General features: G+C 38.7%; 1 protein-coding gene across 1 annotated transcript in view; it reads left to right on the plus strand.

The window, feature by feature from the left end:
• The first annotated feature begins 3,473 nt into the window (after positions 1 to 3,473).
• Positions 3,474 to 20,508, plus strand: part of LOC129775919 (transient receptor potential protein) — a 35,856-nt gene continuing 18,821 nt past the window's right edge. The window contains exon 1 of the mRNA XM_055781184.1: positions 3,474 to 4,357. Within this exon, the coding sequence (XP_055637159.1) occupies positions 4,164 to 4,357 (194 nt within the window). The 5' untranslated portion in view covers positions 3,474 to 4,163. The remainder of the gene's footprint in view (positions 4,358 to 20,508) is intronic.

Raw genomic sequence — 20,508 nt, forward strand, 5'->3', positions numbered from 1 at the left:
AATCTTGTACGAATATTGTTTTTGAAGACAACTTTATATTATAATGAAAAGTTTCAGTAATGATGTTGGAAATGTATAGACAAAGGGTTAAATAAAAGTCGGAAAAAAGTGTTTTAAGTGATTAAATAACATGATGTGAACATTTTCATTCAAATTTTAACATTTGAAAACTGGCTTCGTGTCTTCTAATATGATAGGTATTACACTAACGAGATAGGGACCCAAACTATGGTCCCTAATTGAAAGTCGCCACCAGACGTCGACACTTTTTCATCGCGAATTCACGCTTTGTCAAAAAAAAAAACGTTTTGAAACGAAACCTAAACAATCAGTTGATAGATGTTTGACAAAGTAAAAACTATGTTCGAATTCGAAAATCAAATTAGTAAAGTAAACTTTTTTTCATACGGATTCAAGTAAATACTAGGAAAGTTTACTTTACTTGGAAACGGGCAGAATAAGTAAATACTTTTTTATTCATACGACCTATTGACAGCTCTGTGCGGGAAAGCACACAAATGGACAGAACAAATGTATGAGGAAATGAGAAAGCGTCCAATTTTCACCAATTTAAACCCTATACTGACTATTGGATTGTAATGCGTAGCATATCAAACAAATCTTAGAAAATTTCCGATTCGATTGGTATGCAAATCGTCAAAATCCGTTCGCAGCAAAAACAGTTATTAACGTTAACTTTATTTCATAAAAAACGTGGCCTGTTTTCTGATTTGGCACCCTTAATGTAAGACGTAGTCCTACGTCAAAAAATAAAAGCAACCAAAACAGAGCACCGATTAGAATGAACTTGTTTCTGCATCAGTGTCATCTTGCTTACTACCATTTAAGTGCGCTACATATACAACGTCCCGTCACCGTGAAGTCAACGCAAAGGAATGAAATCTCGCTTAACTTTTCAAAAAGACCTATGTGTTTTGATTGATTCTCTTTATTGACTTTCTCTTTCGATTACCACGGCCTTGCAGACAAACTTTGAACCAGTTTTGCCACATAGTTTGATTAACGAGGTTCCCTTCTATACTCCTAGTCGTCGAAAAGATGAGGAAACGCTTTTACCGCTGAGTTATTAACGGTAGAGAGTGTCGATGAAGAGAATCGATCAAAACAGATAGGTCCTATTGAAAAAGTAAGCGTGAAATGTCAAACATTCTCCCATGGAAATCGTATGGTAGCATTCACATACACCATCACCGGCAACTTTGACGTCGGCAAAAAAAGTCCAAGAGAATAGTTGACGGGACGGTGACGGTGACGCTATATGTGTAGCGCACTTTACTCTACGGATGTACCAATGTACACTGTGTTGAAAACTTCAAGAAAGATTTGCCTAAGGTGGTAAAAAGATTGGCTTCGTGCAGAAGCTTCTGAGCAGTGTTAAAAGAAAAGTTAGATAACACGCTTACCCTACGAAAAATAGTGCAACTTATATTGAGATCGGAATAAAAAAAAGGGTTGAGAAGTATATTTGAGAATAAAAAAAATATAGGAAAACAATAATTGTGGTTTTTCTTAATTAAAAAGGAAGTGTATTTACAATTTTTGGAACTGTTTATAGAGGAACTGGTACAAATTCAGTACCCCGTGCGTAATTTGGTACCCACCCGGGTCTTCGGTAGTGAGCGCACTCTGGTGCTGAATAAAAAAAAGTGTTCTAGTAATGTAGTAACAAACTTCAGATGCCAAAAACCCAAAATATCTGTGTTTAAAAAAAAAAATTCAAGTTTTGTTGTTTTTGAAATCTCGAAAATTTTTCATGTGCGCCTTTTGAAAAATCATTACAAATCGAATAGTGAGCAGATTTTAATTATTAATGCTGATTTGGATCAAGAAATTGATGTTCTTCAACGAATTCGAGTAAGTGTATCGAGATTTTAATCACAAATTTCAAAGATTTCATTCCAAAGTGAAAATTCGGTATGGCACCCCAATGTAAACATAGTGTTGATGATACACTATGCTAAGTATTGCATGCTCATGCAGCAAAATTAAATTAAAAAATTAACTACGCTTGTAAACTACGCAACTTTTGTAAAGGCTTTTGATTCGTTTTACTTTTTTAGTTAGAAATAAATCGAGATGGAATTTGTTCACTTTTACTTGAAAAAAACCTTTTTTGGTCCTCTTTGTTTTGTAAAATTGCATGCTTTTTCGTCAAAGTTGAGTTAATTTACGTAAGATAGTGTACTTCATCTCTATTTTGTATGAAAATGTCAAAAAAAAACATTTTTTAGTGATTTCAGGACGATTCCTTTAATTTGAAAAAATAAAAAAAATGGGGTGCCAAATTTATATCCAAGCATCTCGGGTACTTGAATTTGAGTTGTTTCACTTCTATGCTCAAAGTTCGGAGCCAAATCAAGATCTTTGAAATCGGTTTGCGGAACAATGTCCGCAATAGATCTCTTCATAAGCTGTTTAATATGAAGAAATTCCGAGCATTGGCCAAGGGCTAAGTCAAAAAAAAAATCAAATGGGGTACCGAATTTGTACCAGTTTCTCTATTGTTTTCAGAAGATCGAATTGAAAATGGGATTTATTACACAAATTTCCAACTGTGATACTTCATCCGAAAATAGAACAAAAAAAAAAACAGGGATAACTTGAATAAGGTACATTCGAGAATTGTGATTTCAAATCAGCAGGTGCATCTCATCGTAACTAGCACATGTCTGGTTATATGAATCCATGGCTAATGATGTTATGGTTATGGTTATGAATATGATGTTATGGTTTGATAAGATCAACCGTTACGAACATTGAAGGTTAGGTTGGGGCACCCAGAAGACTGTATCAGAAAAAAGCTCAGAGGAAAGTCCATTTAACTCCTGTTGAAACCGTGGATATCCCCACCCCACCCACAATACAGGTGTCAAGTACATAAAAATTATTCATTTTTCTTACACACACATATTCTTTTCCCACATCAGGAGCACACTGAAGGTTATCAAAACACCACACAATTACAATCGGTCGCGTACTTTGCGTTGTAAACTAGCTTAAGTCAATTAGCGGCAAATGTGCCAACAAATATCGAACCAGCCATAGTTGGGAGCCAACCGATGGGCTGGCAGAAATTTTTCCGCTATCGAATATCACGCGCTCGCAGTCCTTCTCTTCGCGAAAATCGAAAGGCGCTAACAAACACGTGAAAATCGGAAAAATGCAGAAAACCGCGTCTGAATCGAAACAATGAAAGCCATGTGAAAAAAGGTGCTGAATGTAACAGGGTCAAAAACGGGAAGCGAAAAAAAAATGAAGAATGCAAAACGACTCAAGCTGATGCAACCGCCTAGGCCGAAGACCACAGTCCTGCGGGAGTTGGTTCAACGGTTCCACCAAACCCAGATGGACAGCTTGAGGTTGTTGGCGGTTGCATAACCGCGATATTGACATAATTTAACTAATTGAATTAGATGTACGGTACGGCCTGTGGAAGTTCGAGAACTGGACACGGCCGCAGTGGCTGGTATTCGCGTTTCGGAAGTCGCACTGAGTGCTGCGAAATTTTCGCTACCCCTCCGGCAGGTTCGGTTCCGTTGGATATTTTTGTATTTGTTTTTTATGATAGTTTTTTTTGTCTTAAAAATGAGTGATTTATAGTTTATTTTTATTCAATATCCTCAGTTGGTCAGTAATTGGTTTGTTCGGATAACCCAAATCACGTTTCTAGACTTCTGGCAAAGGAATTTGTGTTCATTAATTTAATTAGTACAATTATATAAATATCTAGAACTGGGAAAAAGTGCGATTGGGGAAACGCAATCACGATCTTTTGGATCGTTTCATGTCGGATAGATACGTTTTCGTCTGTTTCATTCGTTAGCTTGAAGTGCTACGCAAAACTGTAATGGTGGAAAGCCTAAAATCCTATGGAAAAGTGTTGAAGCAACGCAAAATCCGCTTTATTTTCCAATAATCCCGCATATAGTGTCAGGAAACAGATCGGTGGTGAAGAACCGTGTGTAATCCGCGTATGGAAGCGAATAAAACAACGCGAAATAAGTGATTGGCGTTGACATTAATGGCAGTCACACACACCAGATGCCGTTGCTCGTTCAAACCTTAGTGTGGAGAAGTGACTTACCCTAGTGCTGACCTTGAATCAATTTGGGGGAAGGTTGTTGGGGTTACTGTGAGTCAACATGAAGAAGACCACAGAGTCCAAGGAGAACCTGTTCAGTTCGAACACATCGCTATCTCCAGAGGATGGGGACGCCAAATCGAACAAGAGCGGTGGTTTCGAGTTCGATCGGGATATTCCCGAACAGGTACTGACGAAGACGGAGAAAAAATTCTTGCTAACAGCCGAACGGGGAGATTGCGCAACGGTGCGAAGGTGAGTGGCAAAAATCCACTAAGTATTGTGTTATTTGCGTGTCGTTAAAGTTATAGAAGCTATAACAGTTTCAAGAACGACAAAGGCTACTTGGTACTCCCGCTGTGGCATATACTGTGATATATAAAGTGTACAAGTGTGTAAACGTTTTACGGTTAGTGACATTGAGCACTTCTAGGACTTCGCAAACTGTTAGGTGTAGTAAAAATCGATCCATAATTTTTCAATAAATGGTGTTAAAAATGGATTTCATACTAAACAAAACACTCGGACAGTTTTGTGATTCATTAACCCAATACTGTTTGAGCGCACGCCAAAAATGGACAACGAGAAAGAAAAAATACGAAAAATATGAATAGTATTGATGGTTCTGGTTCTGTCCCATCATATCACGCTAAATTTCGGTATATTAATACTGAATTTTGAAGTCAAAGATGCGTCAAATATCCAAAAATATCCATTTATGAACTCGCCTATCTCTTCATCCCACGAGTTAGCAGACAGTTTTGCTGAATTCTTCGAGTATGTTTATAGCACAGCATCGCCAACATTCTCTCCTGATAGTGTAAGAACTTGCCCTGCGTATAATCTGAGTTGTCCAGGCCCCGGCCAAGAGGATATGATCTGCGAGTCAAGATGTGTTGCAAATTTAGCTGTCATTGCCAAACTATCAAACTAATCGGTGAGCTCAAGGCAGATCTACGGAATAAGGTGCGCCCATTCGCTAATCATATTTAACTCGAAGCAATCGTCAAATTCGCGAAAATTTAAAGAGGCAGTTTCGCAATCCTCAGATTTAAGTTGGAAGTTGCCAAAGGGCCCGGCACGGACAATATACCGCCACTGTTTCTAAGGGTGGGCTTAGACCAGTGATATATTCATGTGAAGAAATATGATGAGATTTATAGAAATCGCATCAACCGTTTACACTAGCGTGAACTTCTATAATGAATATATTCATATTTTCGGTGAATTTATTCACCTAAAGTAGAACTGCATCCAACTTTAGTGATTTCTCACCAGTGAGAAATTCACAAGCGTTTACATATGCTGAATTTATTCAAGTTATATATACCTCGAATACGTGTATCATATTTATTCTCACCCGTTTACACCTATTTTCACGTGAATAAATCCATCTATAGCTATAGATCTTCCTAATGTAAACCCGCCATAAGAGAATGTGTCGATTCACTGCTGATGCCACTGACGATAATTTTTAACAGGTCACTAAGTGAAGACGCATTTCCGGATGCCTGGAAGCTGGCCTCGATTACTCCGATTTTTAACCCTCCTGTACTCGCGTGCAAAATCATAACTCGTATACTCGCGCACGGTGTCACAGACCGAAAATTGAACTTCTCTGTAATGTTGCCATTGTGTATTTTTCAGGCTTTATTGACATTTATTTGAAGAAGAGGGTATGATTGAATGAAACAACTCCAAAAAATATGTTTTCTTCGTCTTTATTATGTTCAAATTCAGCCTTCTCAAAATAGAGTAATTTTTGATACTCCAACACAAATAACGAAATTAGAATTTTCCACTGTTATTATTTAGAAGTAAGCAACTGAATGTAATTCATGGAAGTATAAAGAGCTATAAAATAACATAAAAACGTATTAATCGATTGTGGTTTCATTAGTGTGAGAATCAGAACATAGCAGAACTGCATGCTCGAAACAAACATTTTTTTTTACATTCCATGCAGTTGTTGCGTGTTTTTCTGGTCTTTTGTCGAAGAGAAGAATGTATAACGACCTTCTAGATAATTACCAGATGATAAAGGTTCTGGAAAATAAAGTTTGCATATTTGTAATATTCTTTGTCTCTGTTTTCTTGGTAAACTAAGAATTAATGCCTTTTTTTAAGATGGGGCATAAAAAGATTATATAAAAGGATTCTAGGAACATCCTTTTCTTTTTCTTGTTTTCTTGTCGATATTGTCCATTATAAAAAAAATATCCCCGAAACTGTAAATGTTGAAAATTACCATAAGCTACCGATCAGTTTATAGTTTACTGTATACAATTCTTCCACAAGTGAAATTCTCTCACAAGTGTGTATGTGTATGACCATTATATGCAGCGAATAACTATACGAAAGTCAAACATTTATATTTTGCTTTTGAACGTATGAATCTAACGACTAATAAAGGGTGTGTCACATCAAATTGCATCACGGAAAAAACGCTGTAGAAATTTAATTTTTAGGAATTATATCTTCAGCTTTCGCTTATAATCAGATAAGAGTGCATAGATCACGTTGGCCATGCTTCACTGTCAATTTTTCGTAAATTTGGAAAAATGTCGTCGATCGAAAAAGAGCGTCGTGAATTAATCCTGCGCACTCATTTCGAGAATCCGGAGTTGTCACATCGGGACATCGGTAAGATGCTGGGAATCGTCCAATCCACGGTCAGCAGAGTACTAAAACGATACTTCGAGAACCTAACCATCGACCGGAAGGTGAAGAACGGCAAAAATGGATGCTCCGTCAGTGAAAAAGATCACAAGCGCGTAGTTAAGCAGTTTAGATGTGATTCGAGAAGTTCGGTCCGGGATGTCGCCTATAAGCTGAATTTGTCAAGTTCATTCGTCCAGCGGACCAAGCAGCGGGAGGGCCTGCGTACATACAAGGTTCAGAAGGCTCCTAACCGCGACGAAAGGCAAAACATGGTGGGGAAGACGCGAGCCCGGAAGCTGTACACCGAAATGCTGACGAAGCCGCATTGCCTGGTAATGGACGACGAAACCTACGTCAAAGTGGACTTTCGTCAGCTGCCGGGCCTGTTGTTCTTCTCCGCAGAGGACAAATTCAGCGTTCCGGAGGAGACTCGCAAGCAGAAACTATCCAAGTTTGCCAAAAAGTACATGGTGTGGCAAGCGATCTGCTCTTACGGAAAGCGGAGCGCCCCCTTCGTGATGACCGGCACGGTAAACGAACAGGTTTACCTTAAGGAGTGCCTACAGAAGCGCTTACTACCACTGTTGAAGCAGCACGAGGGCCCGACCATCTTCTGGCTGGATCTCGCTTCGTGCCACTATTCAAAGGACGTGTTGGAGTGGTACGAAGCCAACGGGGTCACCTTCGTGCCAAAGGAAATGAACCCGCCCAACGCGCCGGAGCTTCGCCCAATAGAGAAATATTGGCCGATTATGAAGCAGGCCCTCCGGAAGAACCCAAAAGTTGTCAAATCGGAGGCGGACTTCTAGAGAAAATGGATTTCTGTTCAAAAAAAACTACAACCTGACGTTGTACAGAACCTTATGGACGGGGTAAAGAGGAAGGTGCGAGCATACGGGCTTGGGCTCGAAGTAAAAAAAAGAAAATGCCAAAAGTTGTTTAATAGTTTTTATTTTACTGTCTAAAATTTTCAAAAGGATCGGTCTACTGGGCGAATTTCTACAGCGTTTTTTCCGTGATGCAATTTGATGTGACACACCCTTTATATCGACGAATAGTTAATGTATGGATCCGTTCAATCCAGTTACAAAAGGGACAAAAATCAAATAAGAATAGTCCGGTAATGATCTTATGCATTATATTCAATAAATATTCCACGCCACTAACATTAATTTATACATGTAGTTCAATAATATTCTAGAATATGAAAAAAGGCACTTGTCCAAAAAAGTTACTTCTATACTCGCGTCGGTGTGTCAGACCGAAAGTGTTAAAAAAGTGGCACACGTCCCCTTTGTACCAACACATGCGTTACGCTAAACGATGACGAACGACGAACAACAAAGCTAGAGAGAATCGCAAAGTCGTAGTGACCCATTCCATGAGGTTATTCACCAGAGAACTAAATTTTAAATCTAGTTTTAGGAGAAAATAGAAAACGTTATTTGAATAAGCACTAGTTAAATCATAAATTTGTTGTAACAAATTTAATTTTTATGCACCAACCTTCGAGAGAGGCGAGTTTAAAAAACTACATAATTATATTTAAAATATTTTAGGTTTTCGCTATTTTTATGTTTCTTGAGATATCTCTGTACATGCGTAACCAAACTTTAATGTCTATATACCATTGAATGGGTGATTAAATGCCATTTTGGAATCGAGGATGGTGACTTCCGATTCGTTTACAACGGATATAAAAGACCGGGAATGGCATGAATTCCCACAATACGATCGTGAATGGTAATGTTGGCATATATGGGTGCGCGAAGACAAATAAAAAAAGAATAATGTTTGATAGTGAAAGATAGGATTTAAATGAGAGGGAGATAATGCTTGAGTGAAAAGAACTTAGCCTTAGAGCGATGTGTGTGGAGTTATACAAAAAAGGTGCACATACAAATGCACACGCAAACATCAACGATCAACGATCAACTATCAAAGTCAACGTCAAAATCAAAGTCATCTTCAACATGCATACACAAACGCCCTTGCACAGGTATGTGCGCGGTTTATCAAAAGTTTCTGATAGCTAAATCAAATGCGTTCCCCCTGTAGTGGGCGCCACTCGATGAACTAGGATTGTGCTAGCCATTGATGGCAAGCACCAGAGTGAACGTGTTAAACAATTACGATATAAAAAATGGAAGTCGGTTTATGACCACCCTCACTTTTCCCAAATAAAGACATACCGTGTATTACAGGTAACAGGTAGATTCAATTTATATAGCTTATTTTGATAAACATACCATAAACAATTAAAATTGCCTTGTTTCGCAATGTTTCACAATTGAAAAGAACATAGAACTCATTTTGCACACAGGTCGAATATGTTTCTTCTCTGTTTTTGAAGGAATGAAAACGTAGAATGGCGCTAAAACGCTAGAATGAAGAGAGCCAGAAAAATGTCACCGTATTATCAAATTGTCAGCGTTATGACACCTTTCATTTGACACTATTGAAAATTCACCGTTCCTGAGATATAAAGGAGAGTAGGTTCAGGACCACCGGTCACGTTAGGACCACCTTCCACTATAGGATGGGCTTATGGAAGGGGAAGGGGAGATATCAGAGGGAAGTAAGAATTATTCAAGAGTAATAAAAAAACATAAAAAATAGTATATCGCTTGCAACAATACGGTGAAATTTTTATTTAATACAACTTATTGACTGTGTGACGTGACAAAACTTCGTGGAGACTGTTTATTCGCACATGCCGTCAAAATGCATGTTCTTGCTGAGAATCTACGTTCATCTTTCAATTACAAATCATAGAAAAAAGTTTATTTGTATGTTTTGAAACGGAACTGAGAATACAACATTAATGTTCAAAAGTCGGAACCCGCAAAAAGACAGGTGTTGTCACGTCGCAAATGTATTGGACTGGCAACACGCGAATTCAACTGCAAAATACTCTCCACCTGCAGATTCTTGTAGGAAATTTCCTCAATTTCACTTAAAAATCGTTTACCATTTGGAAATCGTGTGATTTATACATGAAAACGAGCAAAAACCTGTTTTTAGTAAGTCAACCCGTTGTCACGTCACGCTGGAATGGGTCTAGTGTTGATATTTTCTGAGAAATGAACGAATTATTGATTTCTCGGTCGGACAGACCAATGCGCGAGTATAGGAGTGTTAAAGCTGGCAACAATCATGTAGTTGAGATTACAGAGGTGTCTCGATTTTATGTTCTCTGTCAAAAGTGTTCGAGCATTTGGCTCACGATGCTCTGTATGCCGCTTCCCGACCATTGCTATCGGAGCTCCAGCATGGTTTCGTAAAGCTGCGATCCGCAACTACCAACCTGATGTCCTACGTAAACTTCGTGTGTTCGAAAATTGAGAAACGACACCAGATTGATGCGTCATTCTTTGACTTCTCTAAGGCGTTCGACAAGGTACCTCTGGACTTGGCAATTGCTAAATTTAAATATCTTGGCTTCCCTGATTGGACCGCCGAATGGCTACGCTCGTATCTATCTGACCGGAGTGCGTTTGTCAAACTAAACGGTTTTCACTCACGCGTTTTCTCCATCACGTCAGGCGTTCCTCAAGGTAGCGTTCTTGAAACGCTGATATTCATTTTGTTTATTAATGATCTATGCTTCCGGCTGAAATCGAGTTTGCTGATGTACGCCGACGACCTGGAAATCTACAAAATTATATCATCTCATCTAGACTGCTGCGCACTTCAAGCTGATGTGGACGAGTTATCTCTGTGGTGTACTGAGAACGGGATGGAGCTTAACACCAAAAAGTACAAATTTATGTCGTTTTCCCGCCGACAATGATCTGATTTTCAATATTCCATCCATTCAGAGGTTCTGGAACGTGTAGAATCTATCCGTGATCTAGGGGTCACGGTTGATAGCAAACTACGGTTCAACGAACATGTAAGCGTGACAACCGCAAAGGCCTTTGCAGGCCTAGGTTTTATCCGACGCAATGCAAGTGGCTTCACTGATGCATACGCTCTTAAGGCACTATACTGTTCGATTATCCGCAGCATCATGGAGTACGCTGCTCTCGGTCACCTTATCATGCAGTCCAGAGTATTCGGATGGAAAGGGTTCAACGCAGCTTCATTCGGTATGCTCTTCGACAACTTCCGTGGACTGATCCAACAAATTTGCCGGACTATCGAAGTCGCTGTAGACTCATTCATCTTGAAACTCTAGCCGACAGACGCAGCAACCTTCAGAGACTGTTTATATTTAAACTCATTATTGGAAACATAGACTGCTCTTCTCTTCTGCAAAAGATCAACTTGTACGCACCTTTCCGTCAACTTTGTGAGCGTGATTTATTTGTAGTTAACCGTCACAGAACAATGTATGGGTACAACAATCCTTTCGATAACTGTGTTAGATCGTTCAATGAAGTGAGTGCTGTTTTTGTCTAAATACGTGTTCAAAACTAGATTCAGGAACTTAGACTAAGATTCAGTCTGTGCAGTGTTTAAAACTCGAGACCAAGTAAAATAATAAATAAATAATAACAATGTCAATACACTGTTGGAAACCGTCGATTGTGATCATCATATGAACCCGGTTTAGTTTTAGAAGCCAAACTGATTGTGAAGGCTGGATACAAAAAGAAGCTTGATGTATGTATGCCAAACGAGTTACGGCAAATAATGCACAAAATCGAAAAAAATCTACAAAATCGGAGTGGATAAAAACATGTGATGAGTCGTAGGCCATTTCGGCAAGCGAAAAACAATCGTGTGCGGAACAAGGTGAGCTGGCGCAAACGGTATACAAGCCAATATTGCTGGGCAGGAAGAATTTACAGTGTGTTTGATGGGGTCAGCGTAGAATAATATTCTATTAGCTCTGCTTTACGGTCAATTTATCGATTTGGACCTGTAACGTCAATAGTTGAACCAACAGAAGCAGGCAGTCGCTCAAGATTGGCCAGCTTCGACTAATAGAAGAGAAACTGCGTTCCATCAGTACAAAACCAGTCCACAAAATGATAGTAACTCGTTGAAAGCTCGCTGGTTTGAAGTTTTTTATGCAACCAAATGATATGTCTATGGTTATTGATTTACAGGTGGAAAATTCGCATCAAAAACCTCCCGCTTCAGTCAGTTCATGAAAGAACATGAACATTTCTCACGCGCTTAAATGTCTAGTTCACACAACGGTGAGCTTCTGTTGAATCTTTCGAATTGGTGAAAAATACGGTTGCAAATCGGCTCAGAAAAAAACCTCCGAGCTTCTTTGAGGTTTCAAGCATTTAAACGGGCTCTCGTCGTTCTCCGATACGGTGTCGGTACTTACTTGAAGAGTCAACTTTGAAGACTGCTCGGATGCTTCTTCCTGAACCGATCCGGCAGCGTTTATATAAGCTTTTCATCTTTGTTTATTTTCTAGAGACTTCAAACTTTAAAGTAAGTTCACAAACGTGTACGAAACCGACCCTTGATAATCTTAACCCAGCTATGATGCATACATTTCAAAAAACATCTTTTATTGTTGTCATGGTTATTCCGGAATTCTCGGAAACTCAACAGTTCAACAAGAAACATTCATACCTTGTAGACTGCTTAGAATAAAGTATATTTAATGTCAATTCCGTTCAAAAGAGTTGTTTATTTATTGTGCTTAAATATGATAATTTCAGCTGTCCAGTTTCTATAAGACCACTTCAAAATTCATAAGTATTATCAATGAAAAATTCAAAACGATAGGATGATTTACATGTCAATAATTGGTAACCTTGCCATTCCGTAGGTAGGAGAGAGGATTCCAGAACATGTGTGTAATCCTTGAATGATGTGAAAGCTATTTTGAGCTTTCCGGTTGCGCAGAATCCCGCCCAAACCATGCACGAGCCTCCACCAAAATTCCTGGTTGAAAAATACTGTTCCTTCTTCCGTAAATCACACCAGTACCCGTTGAAACCATCACCACCATCCAAATTGAACTTGTTTTCGTCAGTGAAGATAACCTATACATTGAAGAACTCTTCGTTATGATATAGAGTAAGATGTATTCTTTTGGAAACATTTTTTGTCACAACATACCATGTCCCACTGTCGGTTCATGTGAGCTTTGGCAAATCTCAGACGTCTTCCGAGGTGAGATGGTGTAAGATGAGGAGTTTTAACATTTTTTTTTTGTGAGGATTTTTTACCAAAATTTGATGAATTGTCACCAGAGCAGTTAAGTAGTCGAAATATTGCTTTATTAACACATGCGATTGTGAGGTATTCGAACCTGTTCTAGCTATTTCCCTCCTTTCCCGGTCAGAGAGCTTCGATTTACGTGGAGCTCTCTCCTTCTTAGCGTATCCTTGAGGATTCGCCAAATAATTGAGCACTACTTGATGGGATCGTCCAATCCGACGAGAAATTTCTCTGATACCAACATTTTCTTGGTGAAATGCTTCGATTTTATTGATCAAAACAACTAAAACAACGGAAAATGTAACTGTATAGATGTATAGAAACTTGACAGTTGAAAATACGAAAACATTCGTTTACGCTCAGCGCTCGCACACACACATATGAAAATCATGCAGTGTATGGTAGTCACCAATATCTACACACTAGAATATAAATTGAAGCATTGTTTGTTTACGATGACATAAAGCAGCAAAATAATCACCTGGTCTTATAGAAGTTGGACAGAGTGTACCCTGTTCTCCATCTGACATCATCCGTTGGGTGAAACATCAGATCAACCTGAGTTGGGATTTAGCCTGTTGAAACATTCATCCTATCCATCTTCACTAAACCCTCATTCTATTCAACAAACGCATAACGAAATTTCCACAATTATAGGTATTTTGGTTTGGACATATAGCACGCAAAACTATAACTCGTATACTCGCGCGGTATCACAGACCGTCTTATACCCATGATGTTTTTCCGCGGCATAATATTTCTAGCGTACTTGTGATCTTACACTTTTTCTGAGCTGTTGTTTCTGTAGCAGTTGTTTTTCGGAGCGATTTTTTTCCGGAAATCTTTGATATCATATTCTACATGAAAAAGAAGGGTGGGTAATGTCGGGGACATAACCGGAGTGACGTAGGACTATACAAAGGGGACAGCTTTTGTTAAATATATATTTTAAATATATTGTTTTATTTTCTTCTCCTACGTGAATACCTACCTATCTACCTGAAAAATGGATTAGTTTACTGTTTACTCTTTATGAATATGTTGATGGTTCTGAAAAGAACCTTTGGTGTTGTGTTTTTGTTATCACTCGATATTCCCATCTTGTTCGGTTAAACCTTCCTGTTTAGCTATTGCGTTTGCCACTCGCCACAGCTTTCACAGTTGGAAAATTTCTTCCCATCCAGCTTGTGACATGTTGTTCAGTAAATTACATTTAATGCGACGTGCCGGAGAAACACTTTGCCACTCACTGAAACTAATTGTTGCCTTGATGAGCGCCGAACCGAAGCTGCTCTGTTCTTGATACGGGTTTTCTGATTGTCGTGTGCAGCTTTGCAAGCCAACTCGAGCACTCCGACGGCCGAAACTCTATAATCGCTGTTAGGTATACTGGTGCTCCGGCACCAATCCGTTCGGCCTAGTTACCCTTGCGGAGCAATCAGTGAATGCGATCAACAGGGAACTGGAGACCTGCACGGTTCGAGTGAGACTTTGCCTTTCCCTTAACTTGTCCTCCTTTGTTACGTCCACGATGCCGATGCCGTACAACCACACGGGTTTACGGTTTGAAAGAAAATAAGATATTTTTTGGGGTCCGCGTTTTTTATACTCTAGCGGTACACACTCACAGGATAGAGACAAATCGGCAGACTCAGCCAGAGGGGCGAGTCCAACGAGACGAACGAATGAGCGTTAAAAGGGAGCGATGGCAAAAAAATACATTCATTACGATTTGTTCGCTTGTTGGATTCACATGCAGGCTAAAAAGGGTCCTTTTCAGGATCACAAAATTATCTTCAATCTAAAGAGTTTATTGTTTTGTTATCACTCGATATCCCCATCTTGTTCGGCTAAACCTTTCTGTTTAGCGATTGCATTTGCCACTCGCCACAGCTTTCACAGTTGGAAAATTTCTTCCCATCCAGCTTTGTGACATGTTGTACAGTAAATTACATTCAATGCGACGAGCCGAAGCACCACTCAGTGTCGCATTGGAGGCGATTTTAACCTGTAATTGAACATTTGCGATGACAGTGGTACAGTGTCAACTTTCAATGTGGGGTCATAATTTGGACCCCGAACTCTATGTTTACAAAAATGTCCAACTAAATATGTCGCATTACAGGTCCGTCCAATTAGCTAAATGTCGAGATAAGTGTAAATTACTGTACTTTCAATCTAGAAGCAATTTAAGAATTGGTGAAAATCAATAAGCTCAGAACAACTGCCAAATTCACATACTCATCATATCCTGGCAAACAAATTATGAAAAAATCAATTTGTGTTTTATTATTATTTTGGATATTGTTTTAGAAAGCATTGAACTGTAATTCCTAAACTCTTTTTTGGAAGGTTTAATGGCCCTGAAAAGCGCCTTGTTTTATGGAATGGTTCCAATTTAGAAAACTTAGTACTCGTGGTTTTGAAAAAAATCATTTCGAATGCCCTCGATGCCGCCTTGTTCTGGATTTGCCACCAAAGCAGTTTGTATAAAGAACAAACTTTTTTCTTCTGCTACCTGATGCCGTTTTGCGATTGCGTTTGCACTCGCCACTCGCTGCAACTGCCTGTTGTCTTGATGTCCACCGAACCGAATGTGTTCTGTTCCGAATGCGGGTGTTCTTATCGTCGCGAGCAGCTTTTCCAGCTAACTTGATCACTTCGGCGGCCGAAACTATATAAAGGCGGCTAGGTGGACTGCTGCACTGGTACTAACGCGCTCGGCCTAGGCTAGCTAGCTACCCTTGCGGAGAACTCCAGATCAACACGGTTCGAGCGGGATTTTGCCTTTCCATTCACTTTTTCTCCTTTACCATGTCCAGACATGGTTGCTTGGGTTGGTTTGTTGATGTGTTGTGATGCGAACCGATGTGGTGTACGGTTTGAATGAGAATGATCGCTACGGAAGGAAGGAAGGTCTTGTATTATAGAGACTTTAAACTTTTGCAGTTCATTCGTCTCTAGCCTTGAGAAAGGCCCTTTGAAAACTCTATTACTCTACTCCAGCGCTACCACCTCCGCCCTCTTGCCTTGTGAAAGGCACTCGATCCCTCGCCATCCAACTCGTCCAGCAACGATGTTGTACAGTCAGTGTGCACACAAAGAATGATCGTTACGGCAGCGGAGCGGAGATTTTTAAGCTGACTGGCTGGCTCGAGAATTACGCATGTGTGAGACTGCGACCAATGTTTCGTTTCATTTTTTTCTTTTTCCTTTCCAATCGTGCTTCATTCTATTTCGCTGCTGCTCTGGTTGCCCGTTTTGGTCGGTACGATTTGAGGAGCACAAAATGGACCAATCAAAAATGGGCACATAGTGCATTTTGACAATGCTTGATATTTTACAATTATTCAATTATTTATCTCAAGAAAAATGAAATGTTATTCGTTATGATAGATGCGTAGATATATTTCCTATCAATTGATGCAAAAACCTTTGCGATCTATTGAGAAATGCTCGAGTTATAAGCGTTCCAAATCTTGCATTTTTTCCTACTTGTTCAGTGTCTAGATTTCCATTTCACCCCCTATATCTTCCGGTTAGACGTAGTCCTACGTCAAAAGAAGTGCATTGAGCACTAAATGATAATTCAACAACCTTTCGAATAAAATCTCTATCAACGTCTATCAACGATTAGCCATTTAAACCAAACTCTCGTCAAAACTTTGGGGATAATAAAGTGTCGCCATCGTCCAAGTCATCTCCTCCTCAGTTAAAAAAAATAACGGGTAAGTAAGATCACGAGTTCAATTCTCACTCCCGACATTCTTCCAAAATGGAAGGTAAAAGTGACGAACCAGCCAGAAGCGTTGAAAGTCACTATAATACAGAAAAAAAAACGGGTAAGTGCTTGCTATAGGTAAATGTAGAATAATTCTTAATACGCATCGACTCACCTTGTCCGTCACGAAAAAAACATGTAAGAACGAATAAGGCCTAGACCATGGATTAGAGATGAGTGAAGCAGTTCACTTTGAAGAACGGCTCATTCGCTAACTGTTCATCTACCAGTTCACGCTCACTAGTTCTTTTGAATCATTAGGCCGTATGAATAAAAACAAAATTCATCTTTACTTTACTTCATTCGAGCAGTCGAGCAGTGAGATTAAGTTTTTACTACGTTTGGTGTGAATAAAAGAAACAACAAAGTATTTACTTTTCGAAAATGGATGTTTAGCTGATTTCGTATGAATAAAACAGCACTCATCAAGTATTTACTTCGTAATTATCAAGTATGCTCATGAGCATACTTTGGATCTGAAAACACTTTCATTCGTTTTGATTTCATATCCTATTTATGTTTAATGCTGCTATCTTGCGCTTAAAGTTAAACAAGTTATCCGCATTGATGGCATTGAGCTTCGTTTACTAGTTCAGGGGAGCGTAAAAAAATTGATTGATTTTTAGGCGGAATGAACACGTTTTTAAAATTTAAATTATGAATGAAAAATAACCTTTCCGTACCAATTTGGCATTCTGTTTAAATGAAAAACACTTTTGTTTGCAGGTAGTGACAAAATCTTGTACGATAATTGTTTTTGAAGACAACTTTATATTATAATGAAAAGTTTCAGTAATAATGTTGGAAATGTATAGATAAAGGGTTAAATAAAAGTCGGAAAAAAGTGTTTTAAGTGATTAAATAACATGATGTGAACATTTTCATTCAAATTTTAACATTTGAAAACTGGCTTCGTGTCTTCTAATATGATAGGTATTACACTAACGAGATAGGGACCCAAACTATGGTCCCTAATTGAAAGTCGCCACCAGACGTCAACACTATCCTTTTTCATCGCGAATTCACGCTTTGTCCAAAAAACGTTTTGAAACGAAACCTAAACAATCAGTTGACAGATGTTTGACAAAGTAAAAACTAAAACATTTATTCATACGGATTCAAGTAAATACTAGGAAAGTTTACTTTACTTGGAAACGGGCAGAATAAGTAAATACTTTTTTTTATTCATACGACCTAATATTCTGCCCGTTTCCAAGTAAAGTAAACTTTCCTAGTATTTACTTGAATCCGTATGAATAAAAGTTTACTTTACTAATTTGATTTTCGAATTCGAACATAGTTTTTACTTTGTCAAACATCTATCAACTGATTGTTTAGGTTCCGTTTCAAAAGGTTTTTTTTTGGACAAAGCGTGAATTCGCGCCATAGTTTGACTATCTCGTTAGTGTAATACCTATCATATTAGAAGACACGAAGCCATTTTTCAAATGTTAAAATTTGAATGAAAATGCTCACATCATGTTATTTAATCACTTAAAACACCTTTTTCCGACTTTTATTTAACCCTTTGTCTATACATTTCTAACATCATTACTGAAACTTTTCATTATAATATAAAGTTGTCTTCAAAAACAATATTCGTACAAGATTTTTTCACCACTTGCAAACAAAATTGTTTTTCATTTAAACAGAATGCCAAATTGGTACGTAAAGGTTATTTTTCATTCATAATTTAAATTTTAAAAACGAGTTCATTCCGCCTGAAAATCAATCAATTTTTTTACGCTCCTCTAAACTAGTAAACGAAGCTCAATGCCATCAATGCGGATCGTTAACTTGTTTAACTTCAAGCGCATGATAGTAGCATTAAACAAAAATCGGATATGACATCAAAACGAATGATAGTGTTTTCAGATCCAAAGTATGCTCATGAGCATACTTGATAATAACGAAGTAAATACTTGATGAATGCTGTTTTATTCATACGAAATCAGCTAAACATGTGGAGGCGATCTGGCGTAGTGGTAACATCCATGCCTCTCACGCTAAAGGTCACGAGTTCAATTCTCACTCCCGACATTCTTCCAAAAATGGAAGTAAAAGTGACGAACCAGCCAAATGAGTTGAAAGTCACTATAATACAGATAAAAAAAAAAAAAAAAAAAAAAAAAAAAAAGCTAAACATCCAGCGGGGGTTGTTTGTTCTGTTATTGCTAGGATACGCCATTATTGCATTTTCACATGCGAGAGTAGTGGATGAACTGGATGAGAATGAAATTCTACAAAATCATCCCTTCTTTTTCACATAAATTCATGAAAGCCGAACAAAGTAGGCATAGTTCGAATAAGCGTCGTGGCAGTTTGTAGGGAGCCGCCGGCAGCTGTTTGTAAACAATACCGACAGCAATTCCAATATGGCTGAAAGTGCATTTCATATGATTGTTTCACCTGGTATATATAGAGGCGCCTTGGCTGGAACCAGGGTTCGGTAAAGCCATATTCAACTGAGGATATTCAGGGGACAATGAAGTCATTCAATTGAAAATAAGTTTTTGCTTCTTCCATCAATTTATATGTTAATATGAATCAAAAGTCATGGCGTAACTACCTTTTTGCATCACAAATAAAGTTTATGTTACACTTTATATTGACGTAAAAATAAGACTGTGTACGCGGGCAACGAGATTGGTGTCGGGGTGGACTAGGAGTGGTGGTCAAATGAAGAGGCAGATTTGTATTCATTCGCCACGCCAATTAGAATAACCATTTACTTCAACTAGCAATGAATTAACGGCCGTTTAGAGCGAGTATAACTGATGAACTCTAGGTCAACATGTCAAAAGGGTCTATCTTCTTTAATCGATTCTCTTCACCGTCTTTCTCTTTCGATAATCACTTCCTTCCAGACAGATTTTGCTCCAGTTTTGCCATGTAGTTTGATAAACGAGGTCCCCTTTCACACTCCTTGTCGTCGAACACATCAGGAAATCCTGTTACTGCTGAGTTATTAATGAAAAGGAATGTAGATGAAGAGAATCGATCAAAGAAGATAGACCCTCTTGACATGTTGATCCAGAACTAATCATGTTGACGGCGAATGACGAAGTAGTCCAACTCGAAGCGAAGCGACCGAGAGGAGAGCTGATTTCCATGCTTCATCCTTGAAAATATTGGACCCCGGATGAAATCCACCATACATAGATAGCTTCACAATCATTCATGTCCTGGAATTACTATTGTTGGATCGAATAGGACATTTTTTTGATTGATGGGGAAAGAAAATGTGCTTCTTTTTCAAAAGTCGCAAATTTTAGCTAAAAATATGATTCTCACCCGACAATACCCAGCGCAATCTGCTTTCTACAAGAGTAAATGATTTAGGATTGTCCAGTCGAAAATATGATCTTAGTTTGTCCCCTTTTTATGGCGCACCTGTGTCAAATCATGTATTCAAATGTTTTCAAACATATAATGAAAATTTTCTTTATCATGATTTACATGAGTTACAGCCCACTCCGGATCTTCTGGATCTGGTAATCTCCTTTCCGGTATATGCACAGCATTCTCCTCCTCCCTGAGCGAAATCAGTGGAGCCACAATCAGCGTTATTTCTTGTCACCATCGCCGTAGGATGATAAAACTCTTTTCCTCGCCGATGGGAGCCAAACAGAAGTACATCTTGCATGGAAAGAAAGGCATTGATTGCGCGGCTAGAAGTGAAAAGATATACTTAAAACATCCTTCTGCACTGTTATGATTCATCCACTTATTGTAGATGGCTGAAAAAATAGAAGCAATTATGAGAAATTGTTACAATAGACATCCAGAAAATTGCCTAGCTACCTAGCTACAGTAAAGCGCGAGCAGC

Source organism: Toxorhynchites rutilus, chromosome 1 (genome assembly GCF_029784135.1).
Source record: "Toxorhynchites rutilus septentrionalis strain SRP chromosome 1, ASM2978413v1, whole genome shotgun sequence".
In the NCBI taxonomy this organism is placed as follows: Eukaryota; Metazoa; Arthropoda; class Insecta; order Diptera; family Culicidae; genus Toxorhynchites; species Toxorhynchites rutilus.